The sequence below is a fragment of the Salmo salar genome, unplaced genomic scaffold (genome assembly GCF_965601325.2).
Source record: "Salmo salar unplaced genomic scaffold, fSalSal1 ptg000436l, whole genome shotgun sequence".
NCBI lineage: Eukaryota > Metazoa > Chordata > Actinopteri > Salmoniformes > Salmonidae > Salmo > Salmo salar.
In genome coordinates this window covers 322,501-344,363 of record NW_027675388.1, presented here as the reverse complement: position 1 = coordinate 344,363, position 21,863 = coordinate 322,501, and the positions used below count along the sequence as shown (strand labels likewise).

At 44.0% G+C, this 21,863-nt stretch overlaps 1 protein-coding gene and 1 long non-coding RNA gene across 3 annotated transcripts in view; both read left to right on the top strand.

Annotated features, from left to right (window-relative positions):
* The first annotated feature begins 7,220 nt into the window (after positions 1 to 7,220).
* LOC145876135 (uncharacterized) lies at positions 7,221 to 17,466 on the top strand. 2 transcript variants are annotated; one of them, XR_014391432.1, is made up of 4 exons: positions 7,221 to 7,348; positions 10,203 to 10,371; positions 10,547 to 10,625; positions 11,667 to 17,466. It is a non-coding gene; the product is annotated as an uncharacterized LOC145876135 (long non-coding RNA). The 2 variants fall into 2 exon arrangements; XR_014391433.1 differs by having other exon boundaries at positions 10,547 to 10,628.
* A 343-nt stretch (positions 17,467 to 17,809) lies between these two features.
* The window catches only part of LOC123732599 (tripartite motif-containing protein 16-like), a 9,308-nt gene continuing 5,254 nt past the window's right edge, over positions 17,810 to 21,863 (top strand). The window contains exons 1-2 of the mRNA XM_082971912.1: positions 17,810 to 18,501; positions 18,935 to 19,021. Of these exons, the coding sequence (XP_082828038.1) occupies positions 17,905 to 18,501; positions 18,935 to 19,021 (684 nt within the window). The 5' untranslated portion in view covers positions 17,810 to 17,904. The remainder of the gene's footprint in view (positions 18,502 to 18,934; positions 19,022 to 21,863) is intronic.

The window sequence follows — 21,863 nt, the reverse complement described above, 5'->3', positions numbered from 1 at the left end:
CCAGGGAACAGTGGGTTAACTGCCTTATTTAGGGCAGAATGACAGATTTTTTACCTTGTCAGCTCAGGGATTCGATCCAACAACCTTTCGGTTACTGGCCCAATGCGCTAACCACTAGGCACTAGGCTACCTGACACCCCAAATAAACTGGATGTAATTAGCTTGAAGAATACTGTCAGTCCCTGGAGAACCCTTGATCTGTGTCCCTAACGTAAGATGAAGTGGGAGTGCTGCTGCCTGAAGAGCTGCAGCTGCAGTCAATATTAACTGGGCTGGGCTATTTTTACCCCATTTTGTTTTTCCACTGAATTGGTCTTTTAACCCAAATATATATGAATTCTAGTCAATGGACACAATAAGCAAAAATGTGTGAGATGTTTGAAATGATTCCCTTTGTTTTGGGCAATGATAACTAGGACTGTAAATGTAGGAGAATTGTGAATTGTTTTCACTCAGTCGGATTCACAATGTTATTTTACGCATTTCCACATTCACATTTTTTTATTGAGTTTTCTTGCTTTCTGCTCACTGCAGCCAGTGTAAAAATCCATGGTCTTGTTGCGCTGATCTGTCAGTGTTCCCTCCAATTGACTTTTTCTTGCTAGATGTCTGTCTCTCTTGATATCTTCATGCACACCAGTCAAGGGGATATTGTGTAGGAGATTGAAAGGCAAAGGTATGTAGTTGTCAGCTGAAACCAAAATCTGGTTCTGAACATTGGGTACTCTTGGACTATTCGTTTCAAAGACAAGCATAAAAATGTTACGCAATAACAAGATTTAGAAGGAACATCTTACCTCATACAAAAGGTACCTCTGAAATATGGACTATTTGATTACATACAGTCAAGTCCCAAATTATTGGCACCCTTGAGAAAGATGAGCAAAAAATACTATATAAAATATATAATACAAATACTACTAATTCTACAGTATTTGAATGCAAAAAAAAGGGACAATTATATTATTTTATACTAATGCAAGTGCTCAGAGCAAGAGATTTTGTTAAACAAGTAATACAAAATTATCAAAATGATTGGCACCCCTGTTTTTAATACTCTAGCATCCTCCCCTTGCGAGGATAACAACACAGCCTTAAACACTTTTTTAATGATGATTGGAGAACACATTGGGATGGATCTTAGACCACTCCTCCATACAGAATATTTCCAGATCCTTGATATCCTTCGTCTGCGTTTATGGACTGCCCTCTTCAATTCAAACCACAGGTTTTCAATGGGGATCAAATCCTGAGACGGCCATTCAAAATGTTGATTTTGTGGTCAATGAACCATTTCTTTGTGGATTTTGATGTGTGCTTGGGGTTATTGTCTTGCTAAAAGATCCACTTGCGGCAAAGTTTCAAGATCCCTCCCAAATGTGTTCTCCAACCTCATAAAACATTTTCGAAAAAAAAGCTCAGTGTCGTTATACCTGTATTGAAAACAGGGGATTCAGGAGAAAGATATGATCCCTTATTGATGTCACCTGTTAAATCCACTTCCATCCGTGTAGATGAAAGAGAGGAGACAGGTTAAAGAAGGTTTTTTAAGCCTTGAGACAATTGAGACATGTACTGTGTATGTGTGCCATTCAGAAGGTAAATGGGCAAGACAAAAGGACATCCAGCCAACTTGACACAACTGTGGGAAGCATTTGAGTCAACATTGGGCCAGCATCCCTGTGGAATGCTTTCGACACCTTGTAGAGTCCATGCTCCAACGCATTGAGGTTGTTCTGAGGGCAAAAGGGAGCGGGGGGATCCAACAACTGAAAAAACACATTTTGCCCCAGGGATCCGTGGAAGTTTAGAGGGTGTAATACAATACAATGTAATATTATTAATCTACAATGTTTGTTATTAAACCTTGGGCAACATGAGCCTATTGGTATCCACAGTACTCCACCTATTATACATTTTCCATCTCAATACTTCAATACTATATTTTTTTTACATAAATGCACTGTAATTTAAAGTAATTGTCCAGTGAAAATCAAACTTTTAAAAGTTAATGTTCTGTTAACTCATACCCAAATAATTTTGACTATACTCGTATTTGTGGCCGAAGCATTAATTGGAGAAAAAATACTTTAAAAAAGCCACCTCAAACTTGTATCTCAAACAGACCGTTTCAAAAATGCTTTTTAAATGAGATTTAAACATAATCGGTTCAAGGACATACATCTGGTGTATTAGAAGCATTTATTGGTACCATGATTGACTTTCTATTTATTTATTTCACTATTATGGGGGATCCTGTTTTCTGCTAACAATGCCTGCAGTGGTGCGGTCGGCCGTGAACTTCCATGGCTTCAATGAGAGGTGGCAGTCTGTCACGTCTGCTCTCGCTCCTCCCCTCCGGTGTTTGACGTCGCCGGTATACTAACCGCCGGTCCTGGGATCCATCATTACGAGCACCTGCACGTTGTCATGAGGCAAACCTGGACTCCATTACCTTACTTATTACCACCCCTATATCTGGCCCTCCCTTAGGTTCCTTCCCCAGTCAGTATTGATCCTGTGTACATGCAAAGACGCTACTGTTATGTTGTCTCGTTTGTTGTTTTATTAAACGTTTCACCTGCTTCTCAACTTACAGTGTCTTCGTTACACAGTCGTTTTCTCTCTGCCTCATGACAACATGTGTAGAACTGCAGGATATTAGCGTTATAGTTGCAACAAGAAACATTTCTCTGCCCCATGACAACATGTGTAGAACTGCAGGATATTAGCGTTATAGTTGCAACAAGAAACATTTCTCTGCCTCATGACAACATGTGTAGAACTGCAGGATATTAGCGTTATAGTTGCAACAAGAAACATTTCTCTGCCTCATGACAACATGTGTAGAACTGCAGGATATTAGCGTTATAGTTGCAACAAGAAACATTTCTCTGCCCCATGACAACATGTGTAGAACTGCAGGATATTAGCGTTATAGTTGCAACAAGAAACATTTCTCTGCCTCATGACAACATGTGTAGAACTGCAGGATATTAGCGTTATAGTTGCAACAAGAAACATTTCTCTGCCCCATGACAAAATGTGTAGAATGCAGGAAATTAGCAAGTTTTTTTCCCTCCAAGAGGCAGACCTTTAAAATGTTCATTCCCAGGGCCCGAGACTTGGTTTGTCCGGCCTTGCACACGAAATCATGGTAAAACTCCTTGTATGATATTTTTTTATCTCACTCGAGTTGTGTTCTGATTATGAGGGGGTCACTGATGAATTTGCTATCACAAAAAAGTTTGAGAACCCCTGGGCTAGTGGTTAGGGAAGGGTTAGCTAACATGCTAAGTATCCTAACCATCCTTTTTAATTTTCACATGTAGCGAGCGAAGTGTTCGTGTTGTCCAACCAACATGCATAGTAGCTGAGTCAGACAATATAGTTTTCATGTTTCATAATTATCCTATTTCTCAGTGACACTTTTTTTGCACTATGTTTGAAGGCTGTCAGCTTCTTCTCAGGAGGAGAATCACTTAGCCTTTCAACTAATTTTCAAAAGATAGGATGCCTATTTAAAAACACTTTTTCAACATTTCAAGATAGCAGTTAGTTCAGTTTGATCTTATTAAAGACGGCTGTATAATTTTTTTATTCATTTTGACATATTGTTTGGGACCACTTTTTTTGCTCTGTTTGAAGGCTGTCAGCTTCTTCTCAGGAAGAGAATCCCTTAGCCTTTCGACTAATTTTGGGTTAGTTCTCTCAAGAAGAACTAACCCACCCGGTGTATCCAGTATAAACTAACGGTGTACCCCCGGTGTATTCAGTATAAACTAAAGTTGTACACCCGGTGTATCCAGTATAAACTAAATGGTGTACACCCTGTGTATCCAGTATAAACTAACGGTGTACACCCGGTGTATCCAGTATAAACTAAAGTTGTACACCCGGTGTATTCAGTATAAACTAACGGTGTACACCAGGTGTATCCAGTATAAACTAACGGTGTACACCAGGTGTATCCAGTATAAACTAACGGTGTACACCCGAAGCTTCCAGTCTGTTATTCGAACTCAATCAGCATGACAGAGTGATCTCCAGCCTTGTCCTCGTCAACACTCACACCTGTTAACGAGAGAATCACTGACATGCTGGTCCTTTTGTGGCAGGGCTGAAATGCAGTGGAACGTTTTTTGGGGGGGGATTCAGTTAATTTGCATAACCCCCTCCTACTGCAGTACATCCAGGAGGAGGTAGGATTACACTACCCACAACCCCCTCCTACTGCAGTACAAACAGGAGGAGGTAGGACTACACTACCCACAACCCCCTCCTACTGCAGTACGTACAGGAGGAGGTAGGACTACACTACCCACAACCCCCTCCTACTGCAGTACATACAGGAGGTAGGACTACACTACCCACAACCCCCTCCTACTGCAGTATCTACAGGAGGAGGTAGGACTACACTACCCACAACCCCTCCTACTGCAGTACATACAGGAGGAGGTAGGACTACACTACCCACAACCCCCTCCTACTGCAGTACATCCAGGAGGAGGTAGGATTACACTACCCACAACCCCCTCCTACTGCAGTATGTACAGGAGGAGGTAGGACTACACTACCCACAACCCCCTCCTACTGCAGTACATACAGGAGGAGGTAGGACTACACTACCCACAACCACAGTTCCCTAAAGGCAGGGTTGGGTAGGTAAGTACCCCGTTAGAGGGTTGGGTAGGTTAGTACCCCGTTAGAGGGTTGGGTAGGTTAGTACCCTGTTAGAGGGTTGGGTAGGTTAGTACCCCGTTAGAGGGTTGGGTAGGTTAGTACCCTGTTAGAGGGTTGGGTAGGTTAGTACCCTGTTAGAGGGTTGGGTAGGTTAGTACCCTGTTAGTTAGAGGGTTGGGTAGGTTAGTACCCTGTTAGAGGGTTGGGTAGGTTAGTACCCCGTTAGGGGGTTGGGTAGGTTAGTACCCCGTTAGAGGGTTGGGTAGGTTAGTACCCTGTTAGAGGGTTGGGTAGGTTAGTACCCTGTTAGAGGGTTGGGTAGGTTAGTACCCTGTTAGAGGGTTGGGTAGGTTAGTACCCTGTTAGGGGGTTGGGTAGGTTAGTACCCTGTTAGAGGGTTGGGTAGGTTAGTACCCCATTAGAGGGTTGGGTAGGTTAGTACCCCGTTAGAGGGTTGGGTAGGTTAGTACCCCGTTAGAGGGTTGGGTAGGTTAGTACCCCGTTAGAGGGTTGGGTAGGTTAGTACCCCGTTAGGGGGTTGGGTAGGTTAGTACCCTGTTAGAGGGTTGGGTAGGTTAGTACCCTGTTAGAGGGTTGGGTAGGTTAGTACCCTGTTAGAGGGTTGGATAGGTTAGTACCCCGTTAGAGGGTTGGGTAGGTTAGTACCCCGTTAGAGGGTTGGGTAGGTTAGTACCCCGTTAGAGGGTTGGGTAGGTTAGTACCCCGTTAGAGGGTTGGGTAGGTTAGTACCCCGTTAGGGGGTTGGGTAGGTTAGTACCCCGTTAGAGGGTTGGGTAGGTTAGTACCCTGTTAGAGGGTTGGGTAGGTTAGTACCCCGTTAGAGGGTTGGGTAGGTTAGTACCCCGTTAGAGGGTTGGGTAGGTTAGTACCCCGTTAGAGGGTTGGGTAGGTTAGTACCCCGTTAGAGGGTTGGGTAGGTTAGTACCCCGTTAGAGGGTTGGGTAGGTTAGTACCCCGTTAGAGGGTTGGGTAGGTTAGTACCCCGTTAGAGGGTTGGGTAGGTTAGTGTGTGTGTGTGTGTGTGTGTGTGTGTGTGTGTGTGTGTGTGTGTGTGTGTGTGTGTGTGTGTGTGTGTGTGTGTGTGACATCATCGATGATGCGGTGGGTTTCGTGGCGGCAGCGGAGATGCTGAGGGAGAGTGGGGCGGGGACGATCATCGCCGTGGCAACGCACGCCATCCTGTCCGCGGACGCTCCCAGGATCCTCCAGGAGTCAGTCATTAGTCAGAGAGGAGAGGAGGTACCCCCTGTATATAACCTCATTACTACCCGGTACCCCCTGTATATAGCCTCATTACTACCTGGTACCCCCTGTATATAGCCTCATTACTACCTGGTACCCCCTGTATATAGCCTCATTACTACCTGGTACCCCCTGTATATAGCCTCATTACTACCTGGTACCCCCTGTATATAGCCTCATTACTACCTGGTACCCCCTGTATATAGCCTCATTACTACCTGGTACCCCCTGTATATAGCCTCATTACTACCTGGTACCCCCTGTATATAGCCTCATTACTACCTGGTACCCCCTGTATATAGCCTCATTACTACCTGGTACCCCCTGTATATAGCCTCATTACTACCTGGTACCCCCTGTATATAGCCTCATTACTACCTGGTACCCCCTGTATATAGCCTCATTACTACCTGGTACCCCCTGTATATAGCCTCATTACTACCTGGTACCCCCTGTATATAGCCTCATTACTACCTGGTACCCCCTGTATATAGCCTCATTACTACCTGGTACCCCCTGTATATAGCCTCATTACTACCTGGTACCCCCTGTATATAGCCTCATTACTACCTGGTACCCCCTGTATATAGCCTCATTACTACCTGGTACCCCCTGTATATAGCCTCATTACTACCTGGTACCCCCTGTATATAGCCTCATTACTACCCGGTACCCCCTGTATTTAGCCTCATTACTACCCGGTACCCCCTGTATATAGCCTCATTACTACCCGGTACCCCCTGTATATAGCCTCATTACTACCTGGTACCCCCTGTATATAGCCTCATTACTACCTGGTACCCCCTGTATTTAGCCTCATTACTACCTGGTACCCCCTGTATATAGCCTCATTACTACCTGGTACCCCCTGTATATAGCCTCATTACTACCTGGTACCCCCTGTATATAGCCTCATTACTACCTGGTACCCCCTGTATATAGCCTCATTACTACCTGGTACCCCCTGTATATGTGACAGGTTACAGGAAATACTCATAGCCTGTTATACATAAAAAATTATTAGTAAGTTCATAGTATGTGAGGATCTTAAAACATCTAAGGTTAAAAATATCATGCATTCTGTATTAGTTGATAGAGATGGATAACATTCATATAATTGTGTTAAAAAGTAAAAAATCCATCAAGCGTACAAAAGGTAAGAATTGTAAAAGGAATGTGTAAACCGTTATATTGATTACTTTATTTTGTGGTGCCAAATTGAAGGGGAAAAGTGTTAATCTGTGATCTACTAAATGCTCTTTAATCTATGAGCCTGAGATCGATTGCTCTGGTCTCCAGCCAAGTTCGCGGGGAAATCGCGGTCTTTTCCTCATTACAGTAAAAGTTCTCAGTGAGGAAACAATACCGTATCACACTCGGGATTATTTCTCCCCTTTTCCAGGTACGTTATTGATGATAAAACAGAGTCATTTAAATGTAATAACTCGCTAACATGTCAAGAGTGTTTAAGCTGTGTCTTAGTAACATCTTGAGGAAGTTAGAGTTCAGTTTGCAGAGAGTAATATGAGCCCTGCTCGGTTGCAGCGAAGGCTTCGTACTGAGAGTAGCTGCCATTTTATGTCGATCGTCAATGAACATGTGCGTTGTTATTAAAACCTCTTGAGCATCTGATCCCGTTAGCGGGATCAAAATCCAGCGAAAAATCATATCGCCAATTAGCATTAAAAAATTATCATAATTTTTTACAAAAATAAAAAATATATATATTTTTTTTTTATAGATACACCTCTCCTGAATCGACCCACGTCGTCCGATTTCAAAAAGGTTTTACAGGAAAAGCAAATCATTAGATTATATTAGATGAGTCCATCGTAAAAAGCAGCTTCATAGCCATTTTCCGACCAACCACTTCCATCACATATTATCAATAAACAGCTAAATGTAGCACTAACCTTTTACAAACTTCATCAGATGGCACCCCTAGGACATCATGTTATACAATGCATGCATTCTTTTGTTCAATAAAGGTCATATTTATATATAAAAACAGCATTTTACATCTCTGTCTGACGTTGACTACCTAATTTCCCCTCAAAAGCGTCCCGGTAAACAATGCTACGTTTCAATAAATTGCTATACTATAACGATTTTTTAAATGTATATTGTCAATCTAACATTTATAGATGAATATCTCTTGAGAACACCCGTCATACCAGATTTTAAATTAACTTTACTGGGTAATCACACTTTGCGATAAAAGGAGATGCGATACTCAGAAAATCAGCTAATATACAGTGCTCGGCGCCATCTTGGACGCAACAGTATGAACCATCTCATCTTCAATAATATTGTCAATAATCGCCTACCTTTAGTTGTCTTCATCAGAAAGCATCCCAGGTCCACAACAGATGTATTTTCGGTCAAAAAGTCCATACTTCACGTTCCATTAGCCTGATGTTGGTAGCGCGTCCTATGGCTCTCTCCAAACGCAGCTCTGCACTTCATACTGAAAGCAATCCTCGCGCATGTAGGTTCGTTCAAACATGTCAAACGTTGTATAAAATAAATGTTCAGGGCCTCTAACACCAAGAGAGCCAATAAGATTCGAGGGGGATGATTTCATTGCCTTTAAAACCGTTTCCAAAGGTGGGGGCAGACATGGCCGCCGGCGTCATAATGGTGATGGCCCATCCCCTGTGACCAATTTCAAACTCCTGTCATTCACTGAGTTTTGACTCTATAAGGCTCAAACCACTGTGAAAGGACTGGCGACATCTAGTGGAAGCAATAGGAAGTGCCAAAATATTCCTAAACCCCTGTGTTTTTCAATGGGATAGGTTTAAAGTCAATACAACACATCAGGTATCCACTTCCTGTCAGAAAATGTCTCAGGGTTTTGCCTGCCAAATGAGTTCTGTTATACTCACAGACACCATTCAAACAGTTTTAGAAACTTTAGAGTGTTTTCTATCCATATATAATAAGTATATGCATGCCCTATCTTCTGAGTTTGATTAGTAGGCCGTTGAAAATGGGAACGATTTTTTTTCAAAATGCGCTGTGGCGCCCCCTATCCTAGGGTATCCTCAAGAGGTTTTAATAAGATATTTTGCGGTGTTATTTGTATAATGGTTTTTCAAACACTTTATTGACTGTTGATAAATTGAGTTATGGTTTACTGAGTTAAAGCTTTGTGCTTGACAGTTATATTGAAATGAGTGTATGTTTCAGTGAATTACAGTGTATACTGTTGTGACTTGAATAAGCCTTGTACCCTACAACACTAGCTCTTTCCTGTAGATCTGTTGTTTTGTAAAATGTGTTACTTTGGTAAAATGATTTGCAGTAAAAGTTCTCAGTGAGGAAATAATACCGTATCACTCTCGTGATTATTTCTCCCCTTTTTCAGGGGCCAAAGCCTCATTAGATATCGGTCGTCCAGAACAACTAGCCAAAGCCTCATTAGATATCGGTCGTCCAGGACAACTAGCCAAAGCCTCATTAGATATCGGTCGTCCAGAACAACTAGCCAAAGCCTCATTAGATATCGGTCGTCCAGAACAACTAGCCAAAGCCTCATTAGATATCGGTCGTCCAGAACAACTAGCCAAAGCCTCATTAGATATCGGTCGTCCAGAACAACTAGCCAAAGCCTCATTAGATATCGGTCGTCCAGAACAACTAGCCAAAGCCTCATTAGATATCGGTCGTCCAGAACAACTAGCCAAAGCCTCATTAGATATCGGTCGTCCAAAGGAAGTCTGTAGACGGGAGTGTTTATGCGTCTATACAGAACAACTGGCGTAATTTCCCGGACTATTAAGCGCACCTGAATATAAGCCGAACCCACTGAATTTAAAAAAAAAGTATTATTTTGAACATAAATAAGTCGCACATGTCTATAAGCCGCAGGTGCCTACCGGTACATTGAAACAAATTAACTTTACACAGGCTTTAACGAAACACGGCTTGTACCAAAAATAAATAGGCTTTAATGAAACAAAACTACAAAATGAGGATGTGATTTGCTCGGGTTTCCCAAAAACATGATTTGCTGGTTGGGGTAAGTTTCTCAAAAGCATGTGAAATCACAAAAAAAAAAGTGTCTGGACCCTTACTATGAAATTCAACTTACATAAATAAAATAGATTTAGTTGTAAAAAAAAAAAGAATAACTTCTCCTGTAAGGCAGTGTTATTAAAATGGAGGTGAAATGTCTTTAAAAAGTGGGTGTTAACGAAATGTCTGTGTGGCACTCTTCCCCCTCCCACTACACTTTCTCCCTCCCCTCCCAGGATGTGAAGTTAAAGAACATGGGTTCTTGGCCCAGCGTTCTCAGTCCACCCCCGCCTCCGCTGTCCGCTCCTCTAGCGACAGCTTCGAACAGGTCCGTCGCGTCGCCCGAGAGAAGGAGAGAGAGAAACAGCTAAAAGCACAGGCCAGGAGAGAGCAGGAGAAACTACGGTAAGAGGGAAGGATGGAGGGAGGGAAAGGGAGGAGGAGGAGGAGAGGGAGAAGACCTCTCAGCCGAGGTAGAAACTATGGTGAGAAAAAAGGGAAGGATGGATAAAGGGAGAAGCTCATTCTAGCACCCCATCTAAGCTCATCCCCCTCTGACACTCCACTTTCTCTTCTCCAGTAGCCTTGACGACGAGGACTCTGTGGACCAGCAGAGGGAGCTGGCGAGACGCCGCGAGCAGGAAAGGAGGAGGAGAGAGGTGGTAATACTTTATAGCAGTAATACTACTATAATACTAACATGTTATACTAGTATAGCAGGAGAGAGGTGGTAATACTTTATAGCAGTAATACTACTATAATACTAACATGTTATACTAGTATAGTAGGAGAGAGGCGGTAATACTTTATAGCAGTAATACTACTATAATACTAACATGTTATACTAGTATAGCAGGAGAGAGGCGGTAATACTTTATAGCAGTAATACTACTATAATACTAACATAAAATACTAGTTTAGCAGAAGAGAGGTGGTAATACTTTATAGCAGTAATACTACTATAATACTAACATGTTATACTAGTATAGCAGGAGAGAGGCGGTAATACTTTATAGCAGTAATACTACTATAATACTAACATGTTATACTAGTATAGTAGGAGAGAGGCGGTAATACTTTATAGCAGTGATACTACTATAATACTAACATGTTATACTAGTATAGCAGGAGAGAGGCGGTAATACTTTATAGCAGTAATACTACTATAATACTAACATAAAATTCTAGTTTAGCAGAAGAGAGGCGGTAATACTTTATAGCAGGAATACTACTATAATACTAACATAAAATACTGGTTTACCAGAAGAGAGGTGGTAATACTTTATAGCAGTGATACTACTATAATACTAACATAATATACTTTTCTAGCAGAAGAGAGGTGGTAATACTTTATAGCAGTTATACTACTATAATACTAACATAATATACTTTTCTAGCAGAAGAGAGGTGGTAATACTTTATAGCAGTTATACTACTATAATACTAACATGTTATACTAGTATAGCAGTAATACTACTATAATACTAACATGATATACTGGTATAGCAGGAGAGATGAGGAGAGAATCATCATAAAGATACATATTAATATATGTATATTCTTGTTATATTATGTATATTCAGTTATATTACAATAATACAGAGGAGAGGTAGTTTAGCTGAGAAGAGATGGGAAAGATTAACACTGCATCTAATTCCTCTCTCTCTCTCGCTCTGTCTCTCATCCCCCTCTCTCTACAGATGGCGGACACCATTGACATCAACTTCCAGAGCGACTTGATGGCCATCTTTGAAGAGAACCTTTTCTGAGAGAGAGATTGAGAAAGGAGGAGAGGGAGAGAAAGAGATATGAACTCTACCTTATCCCACCATGGCTGGGATTTCACACACAACACCCTCCCTCCCTCTGATTAGAGACCCCAGACCAGGATGTGAGCTCCAGAGACTTGAAGGAGACTGAGGTGAGGTACAGTAATAAGGAGTAGCCCTCCCTCCCTCCCTCTGATTAGAGACCCCAGACCAGGATGTGAGCTCCAGAGACTTGAAGGAGACTGAGGTGAGGTACAGTAATAAGGAGTAGCCCTCCCTCCCTCCCTCTGATTAGAGACCCCAGACCAGGATGTGAGCTCCAGAGACTTGAAGGAGACTGAGGTGAGGTACAGTAATAAGGAGTAGCCCTCCCTCCCTCCCTCTGATTAGAGACCCCAGACCAGGATGTGAGCTCCAGAGACTTGAAGGAGACTGAGGTGAGGTACAGTAATAAGGAGTAGCCCTCCCTCCCTCTGATTAGAGACCCCAGACCAGGATGTGAGCTCCAGAGACTTGAAGGAGACTGAGGTGAGGTACAGTAATAAGGAGATGCCCTCCCTCCCTCCCTCTGATTAGAGACCCCAGACCAGGATGTGAGCTCCAGAGACTTGAAGGAGACTGAGGTGAGGTACAGTAATAAGGAGATGCCCTCCCTCCCTCTGATTAGAGACCCCAGACCAGGATGTGAGCTCCAGAGACTTGAAGGAGACTGAGGTGAGGTACAGTAATAAGGAGTAGCCCTCCCTCCCTCTGATTAGAGACCCCAGACCAGGATGTGAGCTCCAGAGACTTGAAGGAGACTGAGGTGAGGTACAGTAATAAGGAGATGCCCTCCCTCCCTCCCTCTGATTAGAGACCCCAGACCAGGATGTGAGCTCCAGAGACTTGAAGGAGACTGAGGTGAGGTACAGTAATAAGGAGTAGCCCTCCCTCCCTCCCTCTGATTAGAGACCCCAGACCAGGATGTGAGCTCCAGAGACTTGAAGGAGACTGAGGTGAGGTACAGTAATAAGGAGATGCCCTCCCTCCCTCTGATTAGAGACCCCAGACCAGGATGTGAGCTCCAGAGACTTGAAGGAGACTGAGGTGAGGTACAGTAATAAGGAGATGCCCTCCCTCCCTCTGATTAGAGACCCCAGACCAGGATGTGAGCTCCAGAGACTTGAAGGAGACTGAGGTGAGGTACAGTAATAAGGAGATGCCCTCCCTCCCTCCCTCTGATTAGAGACCCCAGACCAGGATGTGAGCTCCAGAGACTTGAAGGAGACTGAGGTGAGGTACAGTAATAAGGAGTAGCCCTCCCTCCCTCTGATTAGAGACCCCAGACCAGGATGTGAGCTCCAGAGACTTGAAGGAGACTGAGGTGAGGTACAGTAATAAGGAGTAGCCCTCCCTCCCTCCCTCTGATTAGAGACCCCAGACCAGGATGTGAGCTCCAGAGACTTGAAGGAGACTGAGGTGAGGTACAGTAATAAGGAGTAGCCCTCCCTCCCCCCCTCTGATTAGAGACCCCAGACCAGGATGTGAGCTCCAGAGACTTGAAGGAGACTGAGGTGAGGTACAGTAATAAGGAGTAGCCCTCCCTCCCTCCCTCTGATTAGAGACCCCAGACCAGGATGTGAGCTCCAGAGACTTGAAGGAGACTGAGGTGAGGTACAGTAATAAGGAGTAGCCCTCCCTCCCTCCCTCTGATTAGAGACCCCAGACCAGGATGTGAGCTCCAGAGACTTGAAGGAGACTGAGGTGAGGTACAGTAATAAGGAGTAGCCCTCCCTCCCTCCCTCTGATTAGAGACCCCAGACCAGGATGTGAGCTCCAGAGACTTGAAGGAGACTGAGGTGAGGTACAGTAATAAGGAGTAGCCCTCCCTCCCTCCCTCTGATTAGAGACCCCAGACCAGGATGTGAGCTCCAGAGACTTGAAGGAGACTGAGGTGAGGTACAGTAATAAGGAGTAGCCCTCCCTCCCTCTGATTAGAGACCCCAGACCAGGATGTGAGCTCCAGAGACTTGAAGGAGACTGAGGTGAGGTACAGTAATAAGGAGATGCCCTCCCTCCCTCCCTCTGATTAGAGACCCCAGACCAGGATGTGAGCTCCAGAGACTTGAAGGAGACTGAGGTGAGGTACAGTAATAAGGAGTAGCCCTCCCTCCCTCTGATTAGAGACCCCAGACCAGGATGTGAGCTCCAGAGACTTGAAGGAGACTGAGGTGAGGTACAGTAATAAGGAGTAGCCCTCCCTCCCTCTGATTAGAGACCCCAGACCAGGATGTGAGCTCCAGAGACTTGAAGGAGACTGAGGTGAGGTACAGTAATAAGGAGATGCCCTCCCTCCCTCCCTCTGATTAGAGACCCCAGACCAGGATGTGAGCTCCAGAGACTTGAAGGAGACTGAGGTGAGGTACAGTAATAAGGAGTAGCCCTCCCTCCCTCCCTCAGCGGTGGGGACCGGGAGTACAACTTCCACTTTTTGCAATTTCAGATGCGTTTTTTTGTGTCTAACTGCCCGTTTATCGTTGATGATTGGTTGTTGCCGTGGGCAATGGTGAAAGCGGATACCTATGGATAAACAGATATGTGAACTCCTCTTGTATTCTGAAATGAAACCGGAGGGAGGAGGGGAGGACTGAGAACTATTACCTGAACATAAAGAATAAAAAGAGGGTTTAATGGAGAAAGAAGATGTGAACACCTTCTAACGTGCGAGAGGGAGGGCCGGGCGAACGAGAGGATGGACAGACTTCTTTCTCTTTGATTCATTTCTCTCTTAATCTAGAATTTTTCTCTCCCTGTTTTTTGATGTTGGGTTTTATTAAGCGGGGTGGGTGAGGAGATGGGGGAGGGAGAAGTGGGCCGGCTGTGTGTGTGTTACCATGTTTGCGTCCCAAAAGGGCACCCTATTCCCTTCATATAGTGCACTACTTGTGTCCAGGGCCCATGGGGATCTGATCAAAAGTGGTGCGCTATATAGGGAGTAGGGTGCCATTTGGGACTTATCCTCTGAGATGGGTTCAGTTTCTCTCCGGACAGCAAGATGAACACCGGGGTCACACCCCAGCACTATAAAAAGCACCCTTCCTTCCTTCCTTCCTTCTTTCCTTCTTACTCTCCTTGTTCTTTGTGACATCACTGACTTGACACAACTTGAAAGTGTAAAAGCTTGAACTCCATTTTTTCAGTCATGTCTGATTCATTGATTATTTCAAGAAAGGAGGCAGAGAGGGAAGGAAGGAGGGAACGAGGGGAAAAAGAGGAAGGATAAGTGAAGAGAGGAGGGAGAGAGGGAAGGAAGGAGGGAACGAGGGGAAAAAGAGGAAGGATGAGTGAAGAAAGGAGGCAGAGAGGGAAGAAAGGAGGGAGGGAAGGAAGAGAGGGAGGGCGGGGTACATTTTAAAGGTGTTGGAATGTGGCTCTTGCCTTACAGCTCTGACCTGTAAATGAACACACGCCACAGATTATATATATATATATATATAAATAAATAAATTATATACGATGAAAAGTCCCTAAAAATAATTGGATTATGTTGTTGGGAGGGAGAACGGCTAATCTGCCTTGTGCTCAATTCCCTTTTGGTTTTTTAGAGAATTGACTGTAAATAAAATAAATAAAAATTTATGATGCTATAAAAAATAGTTTTGTCTTGTTCATAACCTCCTTTCTCTCATCCTGTTTTTCTCTGTATCAAGTTCAGATATTCAAGAGTTTAAAGACCTCTGTTTTTATTTAAACAGTATGAATAATACCAATGGCTGGGCTGATGGGCAGTTCAGTGAGTTGGAGCCTTTGATTGCCCTGCCTCTGGGAGCCTGTCGACTTGTTACATGATTACTGAGTGAAAGAGAGCCTATGAAAGTTTTCATGGAGGGTGGGGGACCCCTGGTGGCTGAACCTGAGATCAATGAGAGAACTTGTCAGAAAAACGACAGTCCCACTTTCTCTGTCATTGTACAAAGTAGAGAGTGGGGGAAAAACTGTGTAAAAATGTATACAGAGGCTCTGGAATTTGTCATAAAAAAAAATACTAAAATAGTGAAAAAGGATTAAAATAAAGTTCCAACAGTACATGAGATGATCAGACTGAACCAACTGCTATCTTAAAATGTTTATTCAGTTAGGAAACAGAGGATGTATTACATAAAGTTATCACAGAATTAAAGTTATCACACAATTATATAATAAATCCTCACTCACACAGACAAACATGGCTTCATTATTGTTCACAGTTTATTATCATAGTTTCTCACAGATCCTGGCTTCCACTGTTAGAATGGCTGAGCGAGGGGAGGTGGGGCTTTTTTCATAGCCTGAGAGAGAGAGAGACATTCAGTTTTACTAGAGGGGTTGGGTGGCGCCCCCTGTTGGCTGAACCCGGGTGGGAGGTTCCCCCTTAGCAAGCAATGGACCCCAACACACCACTGAAGCCATTAAGAACTATATTCAAAAACACACCTGGTAACCTGTTCAATCACCAGGCACACGGCTCAACATAGTTCAATGACAGAGACTGTGGACTTAGAATCATTTTGGGTAAAAAAATAAAATTGTGAAAATTAATAAAATAAAGTAGCAGCTGTCTTTGATATAATCAAAATTAACTAACTGCTATCTTGAAATGTAGAGAAAGTGTTTTAAAATAGGCATCCTATCATTTGAAAATTAGTTGAAAGGCTAAGGATTCTCTTCCTGAGAAGAAGCTGACAGCCTTCAAACAGAGCAAAAAAAGTGGTCCCAAACAATATGTCAAAATGAATTTAAAAAATGATACAGCTGTCTTTAATAAGATCAAACTGAACTAACTGCTATCTTGAAATGTTGAAAAAGTGTTTTTAAATAGGCATCCTGTGGTTCGGGCTATGTATTTAGGTAGAGGGGTGTTTGGTTTATGTGGTTCGGGCTATGTATTTAGGTTGAGGGGTGTTTGTTTTATGTGGTCAGGGGTTTGTTAGAACATAGACTATGTTAGTGTATTTCTATGTTCTGTCTTGTCTATTGTAGTTCTTTGTTTAGTTAATTGGGGTTGGACCTTCAATTGGAGGCAGCTGGTTATCGTTGCCTCTGATTGAAGGTCCTATAATTAGGAGTTTGTTAGTCATGGGGGTTTTGTGGCAGATTGTTGCTGTGTATAGCTTTGTGCCTTACTGGCCTGTTCTTTGTCCTTTAATAAAAGAAGATGAGTTTACATTTTCCCGCTGCGTCTTGGTCTAAACCCTACAACACCTGTGACATTTACATTAGGGTGTATTGTTAGATACTACTGCACTGTTGGAACCAGGAACACAAGCATTTCACTACACCCACAATAACATCTACTAAATATGTGTATGTGACCAATAACATTTTTATTTGATTGTATTTTTGAAAGTGTTACATAATTCTCAATCCGCTTTGCGTCGTGCCTAAAAACAGCACTTAGCCGTGGTACTGTATATTAGCCATATACTGTCACCACTTCCACCGAAGTCATTTCCTCTCCTTGTTCGGCGGTCGGCGTCACCGGTCTTCTAGTCATCGTCGATCCACTTTTTCATTTTCCATTTGTTTTGTCTTGTTTTCTTACACATCTGGTTTCCATTTCCATCATGAATTGTTGTGTATTTAACCCTCTGTTCCCCCCATGTCCTTGTGTGGAATTGTTTGTTTGTAAGTGCTTGTACTCTGTTACTGGTGCGCATCGGGTTTTGTACCCATGTAGGTTCGTTTTGTATTAAACTGCTCCGGCTATTACCTATCTCTGCTCTCCTGCGTCTGACTTCACTGCCACCAGGTCCGCAATCCTTACATATACCACACCTCCTCAGGCCTTATTGCTTATTAGAACACATAAGTGTATTATAAGGCATTATAAAGGTCATTAAAATAATTCTAATATGTACTTCATAGAAACGGTTACCCTTTATATTCCAATAACTCACATTTTAAGATTCATTATTTCATTTATTCCATGTTAAGGGCTCTAACCAAGGAACAAGACTATTTGTCTCCCTCTTGCTGTTGCATGCAGTTCCTCTCTCTCTTCCTCCCTCCCTCTAACCCCTCCCTCCCTCTAACCCCACCCCTCTGGCAGAACCAGGAAGTCCCTCCCCCTCCCACAAACTCTCTTCTGAGGAAACGAAACTGATCTGAGTCTCTGTGTCGTCTGTCTGTGTGAGAGTGAACAACCGTCCAAATGGCTCAACAGGGAGTTCTGCTGGACCAGGACCAGTTCTGTTGTTCTGTCTGTCTGGATCTACTGAAGGAACCAGTCACCATCCCCTGTGGACACAGTTACTGTAGGAGCTGTATTGAGGGCTGCTGGGATCAGGATGTTCTGAAAGGGGTCTATAGCTGTCCTCAGTGCAGAGAGACCTTCAGTCCGAGGCCTACGCTGAGTAAAAATAACATGTTGGCTGAGCTGGTGGAGAAACTGAAGAAGACAGGACTCCAGGCTGCTCCCCCTCCTGCTCTGTGCTATGCTGGACCTAGAGATGTGGCGTGTGATGTCTGCACTGGGACCAGAAAGCAGAAAGCCCTCATGTCCTGTCTGGCGTGTCTGGCCTCTTACTGTGAGACTCACCTCCAATCTCACTACGAATCTCCTGCTTTGAAGAAGCACAAGATGGTCAAAGCCACCGCACAACTACAGGAGAAGATCTGCTCTCATCATGACAAACTGCTGGAGGTTTACTGTCGTACCGATCAGCAGTGTATCTGTCTGATGTGTACAATGGACGAACATAAAGGCCATGATACAGTGTCAGCTGCAGCAGAGAGGACTGAGAAACAGGTAAGACCAGAACAACTTGTTGGTGACTGTCTGATAAACAAAGAATTAAAGATACAGTAGGAACTAAGGCTGTTTGAATATGAGATCATTCAAATGAAATAGATCCTCAGCAGAACAAATATGAACACAAACCTTGAGTATATTGATATGTCAACCCAGATTCTCCAGATGTATCACCATTTTATAATGTCAAACACTATTATCATTCTGAATGCCCTTTTATGAGTCCAAAGTTCAGTCTCAACCTGTTGATACATGTAGTCCTACCATAAAAACTATAATCATTCACATAGCAACAAATAAATATCATTTAGTAAATGGACCATCCATTTGTTTAGATCTTCCTCTCTATGGGCCCTATGTCACATTACTATACTATTGATCTACTGGACTAATAAAGCTTGATAGCTCATTGAAGAGTGATTCTCCACAGAGGCAGCTGGGGATGAGTCAGCAGAAGGTCCAGCAGAGATTCCAGGAGAGAGAGAAGGAGCTGAAGGAGCTCCAACAGGCTGTGAAGTCTCAAGGTGAGTATTGTTGACCAGAGGAGACACACCATTTCACCTGTCCCCTCCAGTCAGAGAGAGAGAGAGAGAGAGAGAGGTAGAGGGGCCCCTATCCAATCCCACTGACCCCACTGTTGGGAACAGGTTGTCACTGTTGAGGCAGTGAAGAAAGTAGAGGAGGATGGGTCAAGGCTGAGGGATCCTGAGAGGATCCCTGTGAGTAGTAGATCTGTGACAGCACAGAGGGACGGGCCAACGAGGGATATATGCTTCAGTAAGGTTGGCTTCTTAGTGTTCATAGCAAATGGTTATCAACTGTACCGCAGAAATGGAATGTAAATCACAGAAAGAAAATGTGTTTTGGTGGCAGCTGCAGAGAAGTATTTGGTCATACTAGATTTGACTTCAGAAGAGTTCCAGGGTGTGTTGAGTGGTGGTGTCCCGTCCTCCCAGGCCGTTGGCCTGGTGCAGGAGCAGATAGGGTCAAAGTAGTGGAATGGGGTAGTGGGTTTTAATGAGTGTAGGGTTAGTTGGCCTGGTGTAGGAGCAGATAGGGTCAAAGTAGTGGAATGTGGGTAGTGGGTTTTAATGAGTGTAGGGTTAGTTGGCCTGGTGCAGGAGCAGATAGGGTCAAAGTAGTGGAATGGGGTAGTGGGTTTTAATGAGTGTAGGGTTAGTTGGCCTGGTGCAGGAGCAGATAGGGTCAAAGTAGTGGAATGGGGGTAGTGGGTTTTAATGAGTGTAGGGTTAGTTGGCCTGGTGCAGGAGCAGATAGGGTCAAAGTAGTGGAATGGGGTAGTGGGTTTTAATGAGTGTAGGGTTAGTTGGCCTGGTGCAGGAGCAGATGGGGTCAAAGTAGTGGAATAGGGGTAGTGGGTTTTAATGAGTGTAGGGTTAGTTGGCATGGTGCAGGAGCAGATAGGGTCAAAGTAGTGGAATGGGGTAGTGGGTTTTAATGAGTGTAGGGTTAGTTGGCCTGGTGCAGGAGCAGATAGGGTCAAAGTAGTGGAATGGGGTAGTGGGTTTTAATGAGTGTAGGGTTAGTTGGCCTGGTGCAGGAGCAGATAGGGTCAAAGTAGTGGAATGGGGTAGTGGGTTTTAATGAGTGTAGGGTTAGTTGGCCTGGTGCAGGAGCAGATAGGGTCAAAGTAGTGGAATGGGGGTAGTGGGTTTTAATGAGTGTAGGGTTAGTTGGCCTGGTGCAGGAGCAGATAGGGTCAAAGTAGTGGAATGGGGTAGTGGGTTTTAATGAGTGTAGGGTTAGTTGGCCTGGTGCAGGAGCAGATAGGGTTAAAGTAGTGGAATGGGGGTAGTGGGTTTTAATGAGTGTAGGGTTAGTTGGCCTGGTGCAGGAGCAGATAGGGTCAAAGTAGTGGAATGGGGGTAGTGGGTTTTAATGAGTGTAGGGTTAGTTGGCCTGGTGCAGGAGCAGATAGGGTCAAAGTAGTGGAATGGGGTAGTGGGTTTTAATGAGTGTAGGGTTAGTTGGCCTGGTGCAGGAGCAGATAGGGTCAAAGTAGTGGAATGGGGTAGTGGGGTTTAATGAGTGTAGGGTTAGTTGGCCTGGTGCAGGAGCAGATAGGGTCAAAGTAGTGGAATGGGGTAGTGGGTTTTAATGAGTGTAGGGTTAGTTGGCCTGGTGCAGGAGCAGATAGGGTCAAAGTAGTGGAATGGGGTAGTGGGTTTTAATGAGTGTAGGGTTAGTTGGCCTGGTGCAGGAGCAGATAGGGTCAAAGTAGTGGAATGGGGTAGTGGGGTTTAATGAGTGTAGGGTTAGTTGGCCTGGTGCAGGAGCAGATAGGGTCAAAGTAGTGGAATGGGGTAGTGGGTTTTAATGAGTGTAGGGTTAGTTGGCCTGGTGCAGGAGCAGATAGGGTCAAAGTAGTGGAATGGGGTAGTGGGTTTTAATGAGTGTAGGGTTAGTTGGCCTGGTGCAGGAGCAGATAGGGTCAAAGTAGTGGAATGGGGGTAGTGGGTTTTAATGAGTGTAGGGTTAGTTGGCCTGGTGCAGGAGCAGATAGGGTCAAAGTAGTGGAATGGGGTAGTGGGTTTTAATGAGTGTAGGGTTAGTTGGCCTGGTGCAGGAGCAGATAGGGTCAAAGTAGTGGAATGGGGTAGTGGGTTTTAATGAGTGTAGGGTTAGTTGGCCTGGTGCAGGAGCAGATAGGGTCAAAGTAGTGGAATGGGGGTAGTGGGTTTTTAATGAGTGTAGGGTTAGTTGGCCTGGTGCAGGAGCAGATAGGGTCAAAGTAGTGGAATGGGGGTAGTGGGTTTTAATGAGTGTAGGGTTAGTTGGCCTGGTGCAGGAGCAGATAGGGTCAAAGTAGTGGAATGGGGTAGTGGGTTTTAATGAGTGTAGGGTTAGTTGGCCTGGTGCAGGAGCAGATAGGGTCAAAGTAGTGGAATGGGGTAGTGGGTTTTAATGAGTGTAGGGTTAGTTGGCCTGGTGCAGGAGCAGATAGGGTCAAAGTAGTGGAATGGGGTAGTGGGTTTTAAGAACAAATTCTATTTACAATGACGTCCTCCTGGGGACCAGTGGGTTAACTGCCTTGTTCAGCGGCAGAACAACAGATTTTTACCTTGTCAACTCTGAGGTCGTCCCATTGTTTCCGAAAGGGGAAAGTTTTTACCAATTGTTGGTAGTTAAAACGTAAACCAGTTATTATTATAATACAGTTTTTTATGGCTTGGTCCTAAGAACAAGTTTTAAGTGCTAAATTAAAAGATAGTTTTTTTTTGGTGCCATTTATGGAAAACTGAATTGGGTTTGTGGCTGGATCAGCAGCTCTTCATCATGCGGCCCGGAGAGACTCAATACAACAGGGGTCTCTGATTTCTACGCTGCAGTACTGAGGG